This window comes from Falco rusticolus, chromosome 3, assembly GCF_015220075.1.
Source record: "Falco rusticolus isolate bFalRus1 chromosome 3, bFalRus1.pri, whole genome shotgun sequence".
NCBI lineage: Eukaryota > Metazoa > Chordata > Aves > Falconiformes > Falconidae > Falco > Falco rusticolus.
This window is the reverse complement of record NC_051189.1, coordinates 51362245-51381662: the sequence shown is the minus strand read 5'-3', so window position 1 is coordinate 51381662 and position 19418 is coordinate 51362245. Positions and strand designations below refer to the sequence as shown.

The 19418-nt window shown below is 40.1% G+C and overlaps 1 protein-coding gene across 2 annotated transcripts in view; it reads left to right on the top strand.

The window, feature by feature from the left end:
• Window positions 1-36: 36 nt before the first annotated feature.
• The window catches only part of ASXL3 (ASXL transcriptional regulator 3), a 133284-nt gene continuing 113902 nt past the window's right edge, over window positions 37-19418 (top strand). For both annotated transcript variants that reach the window (XM_037381151.1, XM_037381153.1), the window contains exon 1: window positions 37-517. In XM_037381151.1, the coding sequence (XP_037237048.1) occupies window positions 464-517 (54 nt within the window). In that variant the 5' untranslated portion in view covers window positions 37-463. The remainder of the gene's footprint in view (window positions 518-19418) is intronic.

Below are 19418 nucleotides of genomic sequence, written 5' to 3'. Positions count from 1 at the left end.
CGCCCGCGCTCCCCTCCCCGCCGCCCCCGGCCCGCGGGCAGAGCGGCGCCGCGGCCGCTCTCGCGAGGCTTGGGGGCGGGAGCGCTCTCGGGCGGCCTCCTCGCGCGGGCGGCCGCCGCGGGGATGTTTGGTGCGGGCGCCATTCCCCCGCGTGACGTCATAGTGCATTGTTGTGAGCGTAGCGGAGCATCCCTCAAGCTGTCAGCTGTGCCGCCGCCGCTGCCGCCGCCGCGGGGAGCCGAGCCGAGCCGGCCCGGCCCCCTCTCCCCTCCTCTTCCTCCTCCTCCTCCTCCTCCTCCACCTCCTCCTCCTCCTTCTCCTCCCCCGCCCCTCCCGCCCCGGGGGCTCCAGAGCTCGGTGTCACCGTATCATTGTCCGTGCGGAACCCCTCCGGGCCCCCCCGCCCCCCCGATCCGCCCTCCCCCCGCCCCCCCCCCCAGAACCACCTCAATGAGATGCAAACATGAAAGACAAGAGGAAGAAGAAGGACCGCACCTGGGCCGAGGCTGCCCGCCTGGTAGGTGCCGCGGCAGCATTGTGTGTGCGTGTGTGCGCGCGTGTGTGCGTGTGCACCGCGCGCGTCCCGCCGCCGCCAGCCCGGCGCTGCCCGCCGCTTTTGTTGCCGGCGGTTGGGGCCGTTGGGGCGAGTGTGTGTGAGAGGGGAGGGGGGAGAGAGAGAACGAGCGTGTGTGAGGGACTCTGCGAGGGGGAGAGTGTGTGTGTGTGTGTGAGAGAGAGAGAGAGAGAGTGTGTGCGTGTGCGTGTGTGTGTGTGTGTAAGGGAGTGGCGGCGAGTGTGAGGGAGTGCCTGTGCGGGAGCGTGTGTGAGCGGGAGGGTGCGAGTTCCCGTGCGAGTCAGCGTGTGGAGGGGAGGCCGGGGTGCCCCAGCGTGAGGGGGCTCGGCCGTGCCTGTGTGCGGGGAGGGGGCGGCTGGGGGGTGCCTCCCCCCCGGCGGCACCGGGGCAGCCCGCTCCCGGCGCGGGTGAGCCCGAGCTGGCGGTGGAGGCAGCCCGCTGCTCTCCTCCCGTCCCCGCCTGGAAAGGAGAAATAGCTACATCCCTTCCTCCGTGCGAGTGTGAGGAAATGCCTATTCTTTTCTTCTTTTGCATGTGTGTGTGTGTAAATACCCAGGGATTGTTTCTGTCTCTGCGAGTTCATGCACCAGATACCCCAAGAAAATCCCTCCTTTTCATCCTAGAGGAAAGTGAAATAGCCGGGAATTGCCTTTTCATCCCTTTAGTGCGGACAGGAGGACTGGGGTGAGGGGCAAGGACGTTAGAGAGATCTCTGTCCTGGGATTTCCCTTCAACCCTCTCTGCTTCCCCCACTGAGCAGGGAAATATCCAGGGCAATCAAACCCACCTCTGGAAAGGCTCTGTGGCTCTGGAGACCTAGTCCATTCTCACTTCATTAAGAAACTGTCTCCCTTACCCTACTGTATCTGTTTTCACGATTCTGTATTATTGTTTGCCAAGTGTAATGCAGCACATCGTTTATGTTGTTTTTCAGTTTCCAAGTATGTACAGGTTCTCTCCATTCTAGGAATTTTACAACAAATACTTGCGTACAGTACAGCATGTATTGCTGTACATATTTGCATGTGTGCCTTCTGCAAAGTTGGGTCTGGTTCAGCTTCGGTTGAGTGCGTAGAAAGATGACAAAGCTAGAAAGATAGGCTGCTGGTTATATTGCTTTTTGTATCTATGCCAACTTTACCTTTTATCCATCTCTGGTAACACTTAACTACTTAGGTAACATGTCTGTGTTAATGGTGCATCTGGGTTTGGTAATGGGTATTGATATCTTTTACTATTACTTGTTTAGTTGTGAAGCACATTTCACATAAAAATGTTTTCACTTTGTTGTATGAATTCTTACATAGGAAGTTCAGCCTCTGTCTCCTCTGAAAATAATTGTAAGGTGTTAGACGGGCACTACCTATAGATGTCTCTGTAAGCTGTACCGAGGTATTCTCGTGTTTGTTCAGTGCTAAGTTCTGGTAGGGTTCATTGTAGTCCTACAACGTTTTGTAATAAGGCAGCTTTAGTGAAGATGTTCTGATACAATGTTGCTGCTGTTCTCTCTTTCTTACAATTGTAACAAAAGTTTAACTGCAGTAAAACATTCACCTTTGCCAAAATACTTTTGGCAGTGGGTGTTGCTACACTACTTCTCCGTGCTTTAAACTGGCAGCACATTCAAAAGTCTATAAAATACATCAAACGCTATTCTAACTTTACTCTTTCAAGTTGCTGCTGCAGTTGCCACTATAAGCTGTATTTTCTTTGACAAATGTGTATAAAGGAATGTTATTGTGTATTGCATTAAATTGCTGTTCCCATGTGGTCCAATATATGGAAAAGTTTAAAGCCTCTGGAGAACAAAGGCTGAGCCATCGCCGAGGAGAAGGGCTAAGACTCTTATTTTCGTGTTACCACTTTGTGCTCCCCCCAGAAGGGTCATGATTTGCTAAATGGGTTGCTAAAACTGAGTACAGATTATAAACTGCTCTATGTAAGTGTTGGAAATACACAAGGTCCACAGTGTAGTTTTGTCTAGCCTCCTGGGGTTACCAAGTTATGGAGAACTTGTCCCAAGTCTGTTGTGTGAGTGATACATAGTGCCACTTGGGCCAACTACAGTCTTGCACCGGGCTTTACTTGTATAGCAACATATGTTTGCAAATCACAATGAAAGACTGAAGCCAAAGTTGCCACTCCTTACAGTGTTTTACGTTAGAACCCTGATGGTTCATTATGACTTTTTTTTCTTGGGATACATCAATAATGTATTACTGGAAGGTTTGATTAAATCAATTTCTTTCCAACGACAAGTAAACAATGAAGTGATTGATATCTACTCACAAAAGATGACTCATGAGTTACTTAGATCAATATGTTGTAAAATTGTATGGTACTGAATTATTTTTAGGAACAAGAGGTTGAATTAATACATACAGCAAATGTATGGATATTTATGTGTTAAATTTTCTACAAAAGCCCTTACATTACAACAATATTGGGCTTTCAAAGTGAAGTGCTAAAAAGTGTGAAATGACAGAAGTGACATTGCTGGCATTGCTTTTTCACTTTGTTGTGCACGTCCATATATTACAATCTAGACTTTAAATTACATACTTACATGCTAGTTTCTCAAGTACTTTAAGTTTACTCACTAGAACTGCTGATTTTTCATTTTCTTTGTTTGATATGAGGTGCCGTACTTAATTTTCAATACAGCTTTCAAACTCAGTGCTAAAATGTATTTTTCTTTAATGTTTCAGTCATAGCTATTATTAGCAACATTCAGTAGCTTCCCAAATGCAAATGTTTCTATACTTATAACGTGCCTATGAAGTTAAGTATTTTCACCTCTCGTTTTATCCATGGAAAGTTGAGGCATGGAAAGATTAAGTACCTTGCTCAAAGCTGTGCAGGAAATCTGTGGGAGAGGCAGTTATGGTACCAACAGCGTCTCTGTAGTAGTTCTGTTTCTTAGTCATAAAATCATCTTGCTTCTGTGGCAACACTTGCCTCATTCACTCTTTATTACTGTTTCTCTCACAATAATTATGAGAGAAATAGATATGGTCATGTCTCTACTTTCAATCTGTATTGAAACTCATAATGCAGCATGTAATAGTTATGGATAAAAAGGTACAAACTGGGCTCGAGCCTGAAATCATTACACAGTTCTCCATTTCCCACATTCACAATGAAAGAAGCAGAAGTACTTCAGAAAAATATATTACATGATAGTCTTAAAGTACATTATAATGTGCAAGCCTGAGTGGTAAGGCTCCAAACTTATAGTCAATGTTGCATTTACTGTTTTTTGGTGTTTGATTAAGGGGTCTTTGAAAACTAAAGTTCCTGCAATGCAGTGTTTTTTTCAAGCTGTTCTCTTAATTTTTAAAACACAACCAGGAAAGGACTTCCATTATATTTAGCTCTTTCTGTAAATACCGTATATGTGATGCAGGCAGTAAAACAGGAGCCACTGGCATGTCCTGTATTGAAACTCGCATTTTATAGAAGCAGTCTCCTGCAGAGAGTTGAATCTTTCTGTCTGCAACACACTGCTCTTTTCTTCATGCAAGTCTGCTTATCTTAGGGCAAGGCATAGCCCAGCTTACAAGCATTCCTGAGAAATGAACGCATGTGCAGGATCAGTGGAATGGTGGCATACCACTAACAGTTCATGTTACAGAATGCGTTTTGTAGGACACACATTTTTTATGGACAAAATTGCAACCTGTCTTTACAACCTGCCAAAGGGCACATCTTTGATGTAGACCCGGTATGTCAACTCACTTTGTACTTTGCAGCAGACTACAGCAATGCTTATGTATGACCTGGGCATCATCTCCATACCAGTTTTCTGCTTTTTGTGTCTGACAGACTAAGATAGAATGTTAAAAAGAATGAGAACAAAAGAAAATCTTTAAAAGGAGGAGGAGAAACATCCTGTCTTTCCTCTGTTTTTCATTTGATGAAACCATATTGTTGTTTTCTGCTCATACATGGAACTCATAAAAATTGAATAGAAAGGTTGAACACTTGAGTAGTTTAAGCAGTTTGTAATGATTGCTTTCAGTTGAAAAAACCCCAATTTGTTTCTGTTTAGTTTCAGCTGTTCTTAAACTCACAAGAACTCTCAAGCAGTTGCTGAAAGTCCTGAAATAGCGAATTCTGCCTCTTAATAATTTAATGCCATACTATACTACATGTGTCCGAGCATACTCTGCCACACAAGAACTGATAAGTTTTAAGTAGGTAGCAGTGACCTATCTTTTATCATTTGACTGCTAGATGCAATTCTTAGTTATTTGTGATCTAGAAAGGTGAAAAAGGCCTGGACAAAATGAGTGGAGGCTGCTTACTTCAGGAATGCAGAGCTCAGTATATGTATGAAGCATAGAACATCTGCCTGTGAAGGGTGATAGTTTATAGTAACATTTTAAAAGCATTTTTTATTAATAGCTTGCCCTTATTATTGCCCTGTTTCCTGTAAGTGGTGTTTTGAAACACAGTTCAGTTAAGTCTCTGTCACTAGTTGATGGTAAAGCAGAAGAAAATCCCAAGAATGAGAACAGTAGTGCTCATTGGGTTATTCGTGTGTTGGATCTCCTCTCCAACATTTTTACTCTTTTTTCAAATTTTATTCTGAAAGAAGGGTTTTCTTGTGTTACTGAAGATTATGTGCTTTATGGTGCTATGGAGAGTCCTTATGGTTCAGGTGACGTGCATATTGGGTGAGTAATATTCATACCTTAATTCTTTTATTTCTTGCGCTGGTCTCCTGACAGGATCCAGCTCTTAATGAAGAGTTGTTCTCTCGCTCCTGTAAACTTTAGGAAAATTATACTAATTAATAAGGAAACTGATGTTAAAAAGAAAAACACATGAAAAGCAACAAAACCCATTGGAATTGTTAGCTTGCATGTTACTGTTTAATGCGGCTGGCTGTCCAAAAGCTGATTGTTACTTCAACTGGTCTGCTAAGATAGTGTAGTTGAAACAGATTGTATAGCGGTATGGAAGTATTTTTGCATTACATCTCTATATTTGAAGACCACAAATGAAACAAAAAATTAGAAGAGTAACTTCTGTGTAGCTAGACCATTGATGATAATCCCTTTGACTTTTATGTTAAGTCTTTGCTTTTGTTACTATAAATAACATTTTAAAGCATTGCGTGAAAGAAGCTTCATGTATCTTTAAAAATGGGAGATTTGACATAACTTTGTTTTATGGTATTAAGGAATTTCTTTGTTGTTGGCTTAATAGAGACCTACTATTATTTCCATATTTTTTCTGAGTTAGTTCTTTTTCAGACACACAGAAAAACTGTGGCTTGGGAAGTTTTGATGGCCTTTCCCTTTGATCCACAATCAGTGCAGCTTTGAAAAGCTATATTTTATTTTTATTTGCTCTGGGGTTTTCTACAACGTGTTTTATTCAAAGTAGATTTTGCACTTGTGAGACAAGGTTGAAATTGCACTTTTTTTGGGGAGGGGGGCTTCTGTGGTTGTGTTTTAAGTGTCAATATTTGGTTTTGTTCTTATGAAATAATACAGAAATCTGTGTGTTCTAATTTTTTTTTTAAAAAGGTGATCTACAAATAAAATATAAATGTAATTTATTTCAGCTCACCTTTCACATTCTTTTAGGGCAGATTGAGAAGAATGAGGTTCTAAGTGTTCGCTTGAGACAGCCTTTTAAGCCTTAGCATCACAGACCTTTAGAAAAGCAGGAACCCAACCCAGGAATGGGGCCTGTTCTGAGTGATGTCACATTACTTCTATTAAAGCAGGTAATACAGGAGAAAACCCTTACAAGAACCTCAACATTGAGGATGAGCATTCCTCAACAACATGAAGGTGTTCTTAGTGCTTTAAGTTGTGATTTAATGGTCGCTGTTACAGTGAATGCTTCCAGTGGCTCCTGGCTTTTTTTCTCCTGTCATGCTGCATGTTGCTGTTGGAAACAACTGATTTGTTTTTTCCTTCTTCTAGCAAGTTTCTCACAAACAAGATTTGATCAGTTGCATGTGGAACTGGTGGAATCACAGTAAAATAATTTCCACTAACCACACCCAAGGCCCTACCCACCCTTCATGGCTAGGTTGCTTTGAATTTGTTACCCAATTCACCAATTCCCTGGATCAAACCGTGTCATTGCAGCATCGTAGTCTGGACCAGGTAGCATGCTGTCCTCACGGCCAAAAGCCAAAGTCACTGTACTTCCTGCTGGAGCTTTTCTTGTTTTTTTATTCTGTGACCAGCAGATTACAGTCACTTGGAGAGTCGTTTGCTAAACTTCACCTCTTGGCTTTGGAGTAATAGGGTTTTTTTAAATGTCGCAAGCTTCAAAATGTTTTCCTTTTTCCCAAGCGTGATGATAATCTTGGCATTCCCTGTAAATAGCAATAAGTAAATAGTGGCCTCCTTTTCTGCTATCAAGACCTGGGAGAAGATGTGATTAGTGGGATTTCATTATGATTCTATGGGTTCCAGTTGAAACCAGCCAGATCTTCTTCCTTTTGAGGGACTTAAAGACTGGCAGAATCAAGCATATTATCCTTCAGACAGGAACAGTCAGCTTCCAGTGCAAAGGCAGAACAACAACCTGGAATAGAGCCAGCTCTAAGCAGCACGTCCTGGTATAGCCCATTTGCTTATCCTGTTAGTTCAGGTAGCAAATCCCTATGCTGCTCAAGCACAACAGATTGGCCATAGGTGACCCATTTAATCTCATATCAACTTTGAATGACAGTCACCCTCCTCAAAGAAACCCAATTGTTGATGTACTGGCCTTCTGAGGCTGCTTTATCTTTGCAAAGTCTTGCTAAGATAGTTTCCTATTGCTGGGGTTACTTTCTTGGGAGGACATGTACCTGCTGGGAATGTGAAAAGGGCAGAGGTAGGTGCCTCCTTACCTGCATCTAATCTTGGTTTGAAGGAATGATCTATGTCTTTCTGAATATCATACCTCAAGCAGGCCACTACCTAACTATATCCACTTAGGACTGTAGTAGTTTAGCACAGATGACGTGAGTATCAGGAGACAGTTAATAAGCCATCTGGCAGTGCATGCCTTCTTCCTAGAGCCTCTGTCACACCTTCACAGTGTCAATGTACTGATTGGGGTTGCGGACTGCACTTAGTGTCAGAGAGATCTGGAGCAGAACCATACACTTTTGTCTAAGCAAGCTCCAGTGTTTGATATTGAAACAGGAAACTGGGAGGCAGATCTGATGTTTTCATCCTTTGAGTGTTAAGAGTTCAGCTCTCTTTAATGACTTGAGCTCAGCAGGACAAAGTCTGTGTGGACCCTGGCATGTAGCTTTCCTCAGTATCAGAGGACCTTTTAGATGAGGTTTTTAACATATGGGATCTGGCTGTTACATTGCAGGTTCTGACTCTGATGTGGCATCCTGCACTTCAGGCATCTGAGGAGACTTGTTTCATAGTGTAGCATTGAGTTTTGTTTCTGTCTGACAACATTTGCCAGGATCAGCAACCACAGTTTTTGGTTGCTCTGGGATCATCAGGGGCATTCACAGACTCATGAAGAGGACTGGGCTACAGTTCTCTGTAGAAGACATTCCAGCTCATGTCCTAGATTATTGTTCATGATTTTGGAGCATCAGAAAGTAATTGATTTAGAAGGCACGCATTACATACTCTGTTTTAAAATTTGTCCTTCTGTATACATAGATTGGTCAAGACTCTGATGATGAGAATCTCCTCACTGCTTGTAGAGGTTCAGGTCTGGAGAACATTATCCTATGGGTGACAGTCGCATCCTATAGAACATAGCCTGACTTACAGACAACAACATTTTCTAAACATCTACAACTTCAGAAGTGTTCCTTGATAGACAACTGTCTTGATCTAGTAGATGATTTGGTTTGGAGAACTTCATGTTGAAGCTATTTTCTTCTTTCTTAGTTAAGTATAAATAGGATCAGGAATTTAGTGAAGCAGTCATTCTAGTTAGAGTTTATATTGCTTTATCCTGGTTAGCTTCCTGCATAACTTGATGTCTAGGGAGGGAAAGGAGCCTTAACCAATGTGTACATCAACCATTTGAAGGTCAAAGTTCTACTCCGTTTCAGCTGACTCTTAGCACCCTGGAGAACCAGCCTAACTGTATGTAGTGGTTCACTACAGTTGGTGAGATGCCTTGTGAAATGTCTGCAGAGTCTAGTAAATCACAGTCAATCGTCATGTCACATATGATTTCTTCCTGCCTTTGTGGCTTGAACCTTCTTTATATAAGATGAGGCTCTACTATTATGATTGTATTGCCGAAGAACTTCACCCTTCATTCAGTGATAACTTACTGTTTTGCTTACTTTTCTTTCAGTTTCATCTGTTTTAGCTGAACAAATTTCACATCCAGATGTTTCAATACATCTATTGATGTCTATTTTTGGATGTTTTTTTTATGCCTCAAAATTCCCAGTTATCCACCAGCTGCTGGGATATCTATTGACATTGTCGTATCGGAGAAGCATGTGATATTCCATGTTACTACACTTATCTGCCAGTATTTCCTAGCAAGGGTAATGGAGAAAATAGACCCTTATTGGCCATAGCTGGCCTGCCATCACTGTCATTCTTCTGGACCAAGATTCTGGCAGCTGTCTCAAAATTATGACACTCTCGGTCACACCAGCTTCTTTCATCTCATTTGTCATTTCTGTAATTTGGGAATTCTAGACAGGTAAGACCAACAGGAACCTCTTTGGAATTCGGTGTTTAGAGTGGGAAAAACATCTTAATTAGAGTATTACTTAGATAATCTTAGACCTGCTAATCATAGAAGATGGATTTGGAGAGGGTCTCAAGGTCACCTTGTCTGTTCAGACTTGAAAATAAGTCACAAGCCTCAAATGAGTTTTAGTTTTGTGAAATCAATACAATCACTTGGTAACTTCCGTTACCCGTAGGAGGTAGGATTTTTATCTGGCTTTTGCCAGAATCTGGTCTTTTTGGAGAATTTCACATTCTACTTCAAAAAATGGGAGAACTAGGAGAATAAAATGAGGGTGAAAAGTTGTCTGATGGGCATGATTTAGAATTCAAATGGATCATTACTTTTTTTTAACTGACAATGACTAGACAGAAAACATCAATTTTCTTGTGCAGGTAGAGAATTCTGTATCTGTTTAATGGTGCTCATTCACATTCGCTACTTCTTTGAGGCTTTCTGGACTTTGTGATTTTTTGGGGAAGTTTGATGTAGGAATGCTGTAACAGGTTTATACTTCTAGCAGTGGTGCTTAATGCATTCTAATCTATTTTGTAATTTGTTTCATTCATAGTGCAAGTTTTTGAGAAATCTTGCAAGCGATCATCTTCTATTTTAAAGAGAAAGAAAAAGTAGAAAAAATTTGGCTTATTGTCTGTGGAATAAGCTCAGTAAATCACTGTGGAAGACATTTTCAAATAAGCTACTATTGAAGATAGATTAATACCTTTCTATTACTGTTTTTAAGATGATCCATGGCTCCAAAAGTGTGTACCTTCCTGAAGATGTCGGGAACTACCAAGCATTTGCCCAGATTCTCCTTGTACTGAAGTCTCTCAGTCTGAAACTTGCCCCTGCCCCAAGAACAAGGAAAGTCTGTAATCTGTGTAGCCAATTTTGCTGCATTGGCAGCCCTTGTCAAACAGGTTGGTTGTCTTCCTTTTGCCATGTTCCCAGGATGCTGTGCTGTCAAGTTCTGTTTGCATTATTAAACTTCAAGTTCTGTTTGGATTATTAAACTTCCCCTGTATTAAGCACGTGTCAGCTGGACAGTTCAGGAGGTGCTTGTGTCCATCAGTCCAAGTTGTAGAAAAGAAAGGGGAAGCAGTAAGAAGCATAAGCTGTCTTTTATAAGGCTACTAATCTTTTAAATTTTATAATAATACTTAAAAATATATTAAAAATAAATTTTAAATGATGAAGATTCTTGTGATGATTTAATTTACCCTGCCCAGTATATCTGTGCAGCTGGAGACTTTGAATATAGATTGCAGTACAACAGTAGCCTCACAAGCTTTTTACCAGGTATCCCAGTAGGAAATATTTGATGGGAGGACAGAATAAGTACTGCATGTTTTGATGTGCTACCTCAGATTCCTGACTTAGCAGCCCATATCTATCTATCTATCTATCTACATATATATATAAAATCAAGTATTGTGTTACAGGCCTGTGAGACTGACTGGGAGAATCACAGAAACAAGCCTGTGCACCTGGGACATTCGGTCTGCCCATAACAAGCCCCAGCATCCTTTGGGTAGACAGTTACAGCAAGAAGTGGACACTGCTTCCAGCTCTTGGGTTCATCCAGTTGTGTGGTGGTTTCGTCTTGGAAATCAAAGTCTTTGTGCTAAAACGCTGTTCCTCCGGTCAGTGTTCAGGACTCAACTGACCTGCCCGCTGCCAGTTTCCCCTGTTGCTTTTGGAATGAGGGCTACCCATTTGAGTGGAACTTGTCAGTGATAACAAAGCCTGTGTCTTTGTCCTGGACTGATGCCTCTTGTCCTTAGTAAAAGTCTGTTAGTGAATACTGTGGTTTCTAGAGCATGGGATTGGCCCCCAAAGAGCAGATGGTGAAAGAAAATGGAATTACTGCTTTAAGCTAGCTTGAACACTGCAGTTATGAGAAAGAATCTTTCCTGCTCTTTGTGATGCAGTGTTCCAACAACAGTGAGCCCCACTACATGGCTGTGATGTTAAAACATGCTCTTTTTTAGAGTTGTAGAAGCACTTAAGAACTGGAGTTGTGGCTTCACAAGGTAAATACAGAGATTCTTATCAGTCTGGCCACGCAAGTTACTGCGTGCTGTATACATGCATTGCTGATGATTGTGGCATTTACTAAGTATCTCCAGAGGAACTTCTCGGTACCTGTGCTATAATCAGCTCTTCACAGTAAATACTTTATATTCACTGTAACGGTTGTGGGTTGTTAATTTAGTCTCCAGGACCACAGTAGCAGTGGCACATGTGGGGGAGACTGTAGAACTCATATAGGGTTGTCTGGGGAGTTTTCCAATGAAAGAGATCATAAATATTGGAGAAGTGAATGAAGAGATGCTTGACTTGACTGAAGGGTGCAAGAAATAAGCAGCAAGAGTGGGCAAAGTGAAAGACCTTGAGGATAAAATCAGTGTCTGAGCAATGATTTGAGTTATTGTGTTTCACAGACTCCAAAAAGGTAGTCTTTCAACAGGTCTCTGAATTACAAATTGAAAACTTCACTGAATCACAGGATGGTCAGGCTTGGAAGGCACTTCTGGACATCATCTAGTCCAGCCTCTCGCTAAAGCAGGTTCTCCTGAGCAGTTGCACAGAATTGCATCCAGGTGGGTTTTGAATGTCACTAGAGAAGGAGACTCTACAGTCTCCCTGGGCAGCCTGTGCCAGTGCTCTGCTTCAATAGAAGATAGGAAACTTGAAAAAAATTTGCAGTAATAGAGTCAAAGCTGTTGATCAAGAATGTTTTGTATGGATTTGGGAAGTTATATCAGAAAAGTATTGTCTTATAATTTTTTAATCTGTTTAGAAAAAAACAACCAGCTGACCAAAAGATTTCTAAAATATCTTAATCTGTCAAATTAGTTTGGCCTAAGAGGGATTTTTTTTTCTTCAGGGACCTGTTAGAATTTTCTGTAGATTTAATGTCTAATGAATTAATTGTTGTGTTGCAAAAGAGAACGCTTCTGTCTCTGTTAATTTGTAGGGTTATCAACTTTGCGTGGAGAGAGACTGTTTGACACATTGTCAAAACATTCTCATCTCACTATAATTCTTGAAATCTTTAACACTTCCATTATTTTAAAAACCAACAAAAAGAAATTCTCTGTCTGTGTAGTCATTTTAACTATCTTTAATGAAGAGAGACTCAGTTTCATACTGTAATTTTCATGTGCTAACTCATTACATTAGTGTCTGAGCTGTAGGAAAATGTTTCAAGCTATTTATAGTAATTTTAAATAAAGTAAAATAAGGCTCCTGTCTTTATTCTGAGCCAGATCTACAAAAGTGGCTGCCTAGATAACTGAGGTTGGTATACGTGTGTAGTGGTTGGGAAACGCTTCTGAAAGCTGGAAGAGGCTGATAGGTTTAAAAAAAATTAAAAATCACTGTACCTGTTTGCTGTTACCAGCATTCTTACAGCTGTTATGGCAAGAAGCTTCACAATTATTTAAAGTGTTGTTAAATATTGGAGTCAATTTTGTAGAAAAATATGGGTGTGGAGGGGGAGGGAAGAGATCTGGGGAAAGCACTCTGAGGATTAAGGAAAAAAATGTGGTTTTAAATGCTACATACATACATAAAAATAGTTATGAAACATTACTTTTAATACTTGCATACATTTTCTGGGATTAGCAGAAGAGAATGAAACTGGGTTTATGTCTGTTGGCATGTCATGTGGTGGAAAAAGTGTGTGCCTGGGTGATACTGATGTAATCCTTCAGGGAAAAATGATAGTGCTGCACTGGGAAGTGGTGAAGAAGAAATGGAGATGTTCTTGTACCAATGAGAAATAGAATAGCAAATATATGGAAGGGAGAAAAAATATCTGACAATGAAAGAAACGAGGGGGGAAAAAACCTTCTGAATTCTAGGATAAAACTGCATTTCATTTATTTGTTTATTTATTTTGCTACCATTTCACTTAATTAGATAACCAGCTAAAGTCCCCAAAGCTTAATCTTTAATGTTTGGATTAATCTCAAACTTTGGGAATATACAAGATGAAAAAAAGTTATCTTCTGTCCTATGTAAAAGACACAACCTTTGACTTGGAGATGAAGTATTATGTTTTGATTGTGTTGCATCCTGTTTATTTTTAGAACAAGTTACCGTATCAGCTATCTAAGCCAAAGGACTATTGCTGAAATTACAAGTAATCCCTTCGAAATAATTGAAGAGACCAATTTGTCATCTGAAATATTATCTTGTCCATTTGCTAGTAAGATCTCTGATTGGAATTTTCAGAATTGGTTTCAAATTATCTTGCCCAGGGTATTTCTAGAGCTGGAAAAAACCCCCCAAAAAACCAGAAAAACAACCCCCCCAAAACAAACAAACAAAAAAAGCCCCACTCCCAGAATCTGCCATGTCCAAAAAGTCTGTCTGACATGATGCTTGAATATGAGACAGTGGTAGTTTTCTTGTGATCCTGGACACCTTTGTTTATTTTTGTTTTAACCTCAGAGGACATAGCATGTAAATCTCCTAAGTATACTTTTATGTTTCTGGATGAGATTATCTGGTACAGTTAAAGGAAGATTGCATTCCTGGATTTGATTTGTAAGGCTAATCTCATTACTAATACTCATTGTTTCAGAGCTACAGTATGAGTTCAGTAGTTACACTGGAAGCCCAATTTGCGGCAGTGTAATTTTTCCATGAACAGTTTACATTTTTCTGTTCACTCATTGCTAGCTCTTTTTGGAGGGAAATGGAAGATACAGCTAAAGCATGTATTATTACCAACTTCTAAAACATTAAATCTAAAATGGTGTACCTAAAGCCCATAGACATGGAATTTATTTGCCAGTAGCATTTCCTAGAAGCTGACAGTTTTTACTGCTGCGTTTGCTGATATGCGACTGGGAAAACTCAGATCCTCATGTGTATGTATGTTGGTGCTCACAGAAAAAGAATAAAACCCATGACTGGATATACTGTAGAACAGCCATGTTTAACTCTCTCTTGGTTTGCTTTTCTTAGGTTACAGTTACCGTCCTGATGGGTAACAGTTGAATCTGTTCAATGTATAGTGAGGGGTCTTAGGATAAGAAATACGTTGTGATATTAAGGACACTTAAAAATAGAAGCTTGTCTTGAACAGGAAGCCTATTTTATGAGAATTTCTGTATTTATATTCCTTTCTAAAATCCTCTGTGATTCATCTCTGATGACCGATTACTTTGTTGTGATTCTGAGGTTCAGTGATGGTAGTTGCACGATTTGTATGGCTGACAGCCATTTCTCACTGTAACCTGGTCAGCCCTTGTCCAGCTTGACTTGGAGGCGTCAGCCAGTCTTGTAGCTCGGAATAATGCCTTCAGGCAGGGTCAGGAGTTTGAGCCTCCACAACAACTGCAGATTATCCTGACCATTTTCAAGTTTTCCCCCCATGGGGGAAGACTTGTTCTGTATTTTTGTTTTGAGATCTGGTTAGAAATTATTGGTTTAACAATCAGCATTTTGTCTCCTTCTGAACTCCAATTTTGAAGTCACAGTTCATCTTTCTGCTTTATAGGCTGGAGGTCCTATTGGTTTAAATCTCTAAGGGAAATCAGCATCCAGTTGGAAGACAGCTGTACTGATGAAGACCCATTGATTTTTCTCTCCTATTCACTTAGCATCAATAAGAAATGTCCTTAGTTTTCATGATACTTTTTCCCTGCCATAATGTCGCCCTGTTACCTGACTGGTCTCACTGTCAGGGCTGGTCTCAGTTGCTGATCACATTATACGTGGATATGATTAACAGCCTGATAAAAGCGTTTAAGTCAGTACTTGAGAAGCCTAGATAAAGATAATGCTTTATAGTGAGAGCTTGTTAATAATGTGTTCTATTTGATGAAAACCAATGGTAAAGAATAGCTGTTTTTAAAAGAAAAAAACTTTTATATCAAGGATTAAAGTTTACCTACTGTGGCATGATTTAGCAGTGTCCAGAAAAGGAGAATTTAAGAAAATACAGACAATTCATGTTCCATATTTTGGGAAAAATAAATCTTTCTTCTTTAACAGAACTTTTGCTTATCATGGTTTTTGTTATGTGTTTTTTTTCCCCCCACCACATTATTATCTGAAGTATTTTCTTTCATAAAAAGGAGTGGGGAGCATGTAAACAAAATATTCTGTGTGCATTTCTCTGAAGTGATAGGCTTTTGAAAGATTATTAACCTAAGTTTAGGATGGTCAGGTTATTTTGCAAGGTCCCTGGAAAGAAGTGGGCATTTAACTTTTCTCAGAACTTCAGGAAAGCTGCTGCTTCTATTCTGAGTTTTGTTTATGTATTTATGTATGAATACTAACACAGATACAGAGCCGTTATATGTTCTTTGTAATCTGCCTGTATTGTGACAAATGTTTCTTAGTAATAGTTGTTAAATAGTGTATTTTTCAAACCTTTAAACAGATGCTACCAAATACCACTACAAGCCACCAGTATGGACTTCAGTTCTGCATAAATGGTGTGTTTAACAGGGCAAGTGTGGGTGGATTTAGGTGATGAGGTGGGAGAAAGGACTATGTAGAGAGAATGATAAGAAGGACTGAACAAATAAATGACACAAAATGGGTATGAGTTAGTGAGCTGCAAAATATTATCCTATTTTTGAAAATCTTAGATGAGTAATTGTCAACTGTGCCATCTGTACGTAATGTGGGCTTCCAAACTTGTGGCAATTAAAACTGCCTAGCATCCCACTCCAGCTCAGTATTTTATTCTGCGTACAAGTCAGTACTGAAGACTAATCTCCTATGACATTAATCGTCTCATGAGGAGAGACGGAATAAATCACAGTAGCCCTTCCTCTCTTCACTCATGAAGATAAATGCCATAACATGATGGCTGATCTTTGTTATGACACTAACCATTATATATTTAACAGAGATAGCAAAATCCCACTGACAGCTAACAAAAGAATTCTCTCTTTACACATTCTATGAGAAGGCTGTATTTCTTTAGTTCAAAACCATGACTTACCATATCTGCTCTAAGAGCAATTTAAGCAGATCTGGATTGTGCCAGTGGACTCTATTCTGTACACAATGATGTCATGATTCAGACTAATGAAAACTGACATAAAGTAACTGTGCAAACTTCGGAAGGAAAAAAACTGCATAAAACCCAAGGACTCTTAAGACTCTTTTGTCTTGTCCATTCTGACAAGAAAGAATAACTCTCTTATTTAAAACAAACAAGCAAGTAAGCAAGACCCCCCCCCAACCCTAAAAAAAACCCCAAAACAAAACCACCCACCAACCCCAAACAAACAAACAAACCAAGCCCAAAGCTTTCATCATTTTTCATTTTATGGAGGTTTCAGTTTTCTACTTTTCCTCCAATACTTGAACAGGTGGGCTCAAGGAACTGCAAGCAGCTTTTTGTCATCTCTATGATTGCAAGGGAATCCTAATTTTTCCAGCTTTATCACTTGCTGTATACCTCTCAGGAATTTCCTTCCAGGTTTTCCATGCATTAGATACATTCTGGTCTTTCTCTCTGGGATAAAATTACTAAGGAATATTCTCAGTAATTTTCTGCATCTCTGCTTGCTTATTAATTTGAAGGGAGTGATGCTGTGTTATCATTCTGTGAGTGAGGAACAGAGCAAACAACTGAGTTGTGTTTATGGACTTCCCCTCTATGAGGTTAAGAAGACCAATGTGACTTATACTGGCTTTTCACCCAAGCATCAAAATGCTGTAAATTACCTGAGATATTTCCATGCCATCTATCTGACAGAATTTAAATGGAAGTATAAGTTTTACAGTTTTATGTTTGCTGTTGTTAACCACAATTAAGTAACATGGATAGAAGTGCTTTTTGTTTGGTTAAATATATTCCTGCTGCATGAATGGAGTCAATTTCAGTTGCAGCATGAAACTTGTCTTGCCTTTCTAAGTCGTGAATTTTACCTTGATGAAACACTGAAAATGGCCCAAACTAATGTGTTAGAATTTTTAGGTAGAGTGCATAGTTTAAAATATTTTATTTGTATTCTGTTATCCTTCTCCCTCCCCCCCCCCCTCTTTTTTTCTTTACTTTTTTTTAACTACTTTTTACTTTTTTTTGTTGTTTGTTTTTTGCCTTATGGAAATCTTAGGTCTGTATCTTTAGGACACTGTCTAACAAGATAAGCTCTGATAGTAGAACAATGGCAAGAAAACTGGCATAACTGTCACCTCCTGTTAAATTTGGTACATTCAGAGAGTAGCCAGTAGGAATTTTATTTCTCACATTAAAAGTAGCCCTTACACATTACATTTGCCTGAGGAAACTGAGCGATGATGGCTTTTAAAATAAACACATACCCATTCTTTCTGATTTTTCTGGGAAGTTTTACTCCTCATAAGGTGTATAGCAAACCTTCAGTGTCTCAGAAAAAAAAAAAAGTCTGTATCAGCCTTTGATAGAGAAAACAGAATATATGGAAGCAAATGTGTTTGGGGTTTAGTGCTTCTTGGTGTTTCTTTTTCCTTGTTCCCTTAGTAGTGATGAATGTATTCACACTAGTGATGGTTCTTTTCCTCTGTTATCTGTAATATAAAGGCAGCTGACAGGGCACTCATATCCATTCTGCTCCATTAGTTCCAGTCACCTAAGCATGGTCTTTCTTCATTTTGTACAGGGGTAGGTGCCAAAGGGGAATTTTTATTGCTGCTGGAATTAAAAGCATTTCAGCATCGTGGCCTGTGCGATCACCAAATGAGTGCAGATTTTGGTAATGTTTTTTGGGTGGCAGAGCTGTGTTTTGCTCCCTTCTCTAGAATAATGATTCATAGCTCTAAACAACTTTGGCCCATGTTTTTCAGCTGTGCACTGATACGGAAATTGAAACTTCTACTCTGAACTAAATAGACAGAGAATATGATCTACAAGCCATGGAAGGTTCACAATGCAATTTGTTCTGTCAGCACCTAAGAGCTACAGCGTCCTGCTAGCTAGCTATTTGGTATTGACTACCTAGGCAGCGCTTGTGTAACTAACTGTGTGTGTGTTTTGGGGAACCCATGGCAATGGACTGCATCTGTATGGATGTGCTAATGTTTCAGGAGGTAGAGGACATAGGAATGTACTGTGAGAGTATACTATGGTAAGGACAAAGGGGGAAAGGTATTTCAGTAGGGATGTGGAGACATGGGACAGATGGACGTTAGGGGTATTGCAACACCTTGAAAGATAAGAGTATCACTTGGAGAGTAGAGAAAGGCTGGGCAGAGTGAGAAGCAATGGGGTATTGTGATAAAAAGCAAGAGGAGTTATGGCTTGCATGGCTAAGCAGAAGTCTGGACTGTGCTGTCAGAATTGAGCAGTTGTTCTGGGAATCTGGATGCTCCATGGCTTGAACTGAACTCATTGCTAGTAATCCTGCTGCTAATAATGGGACCCATACCGGGATAGAAAGTTCGACATCCTGTTTACTGGGGTATGTATCTTTGATCCTGATCTTACAGAAATCTGGTAGGATTCTGTGTGCTCACTGGGTTCACCCTGTTACAGTCACTGAGGTGTTTATGGATCTGTGCTGACAGAGCCTTTAAGTGAAAGTTCCTGGTTGCTCAGACATGCTGATTGCATTAGAAAAGGGAGAAATATGAAGGTTTCCTTTTGTTTCAGTATGTCGGACCAGATCAATAAGTTATTATAAGTCAGTTGTTTAGGGTTGAAAACTTTACCCTACATTTTCTGGTGTGATGTAAGAGGCCATTAGCGATGGCAAGATGTTGTTGCTGCTTGCTAGAGCTTGTGCCTTTTAAAGGAATAACTGAATTGTATGTATAATTTTAACTGAATTGTAATCCAACTTCTTTTGAATTCAAAATGTAAAGTGTACAGTTTATCTGGAAGTTCCAAAGCACTGTTGCAGACTTTTATCAGTTTTAAATATGACATTACAAATAAATTTAAAAAAGAACAATAAAAGGGCCCAGGCATCTCAGAAGAAGCCTCAAACCAGGCAGTCAAAGCAATGGAATGAACAAACAGATCATTCAGCTTCTTTCTTGCTCTTTCCTTTCATTATTTTAGAAGATGATAATGCTTTACTTATCTGGCAGGTTAGCAAAGTTACGTTGTTTCAGACCAACTTGCAAACAAATTATATAGTAGAAATTCTCTTGCAGGAAGCACCCACCAGGTTGCTCCCTATAACTCATGCTA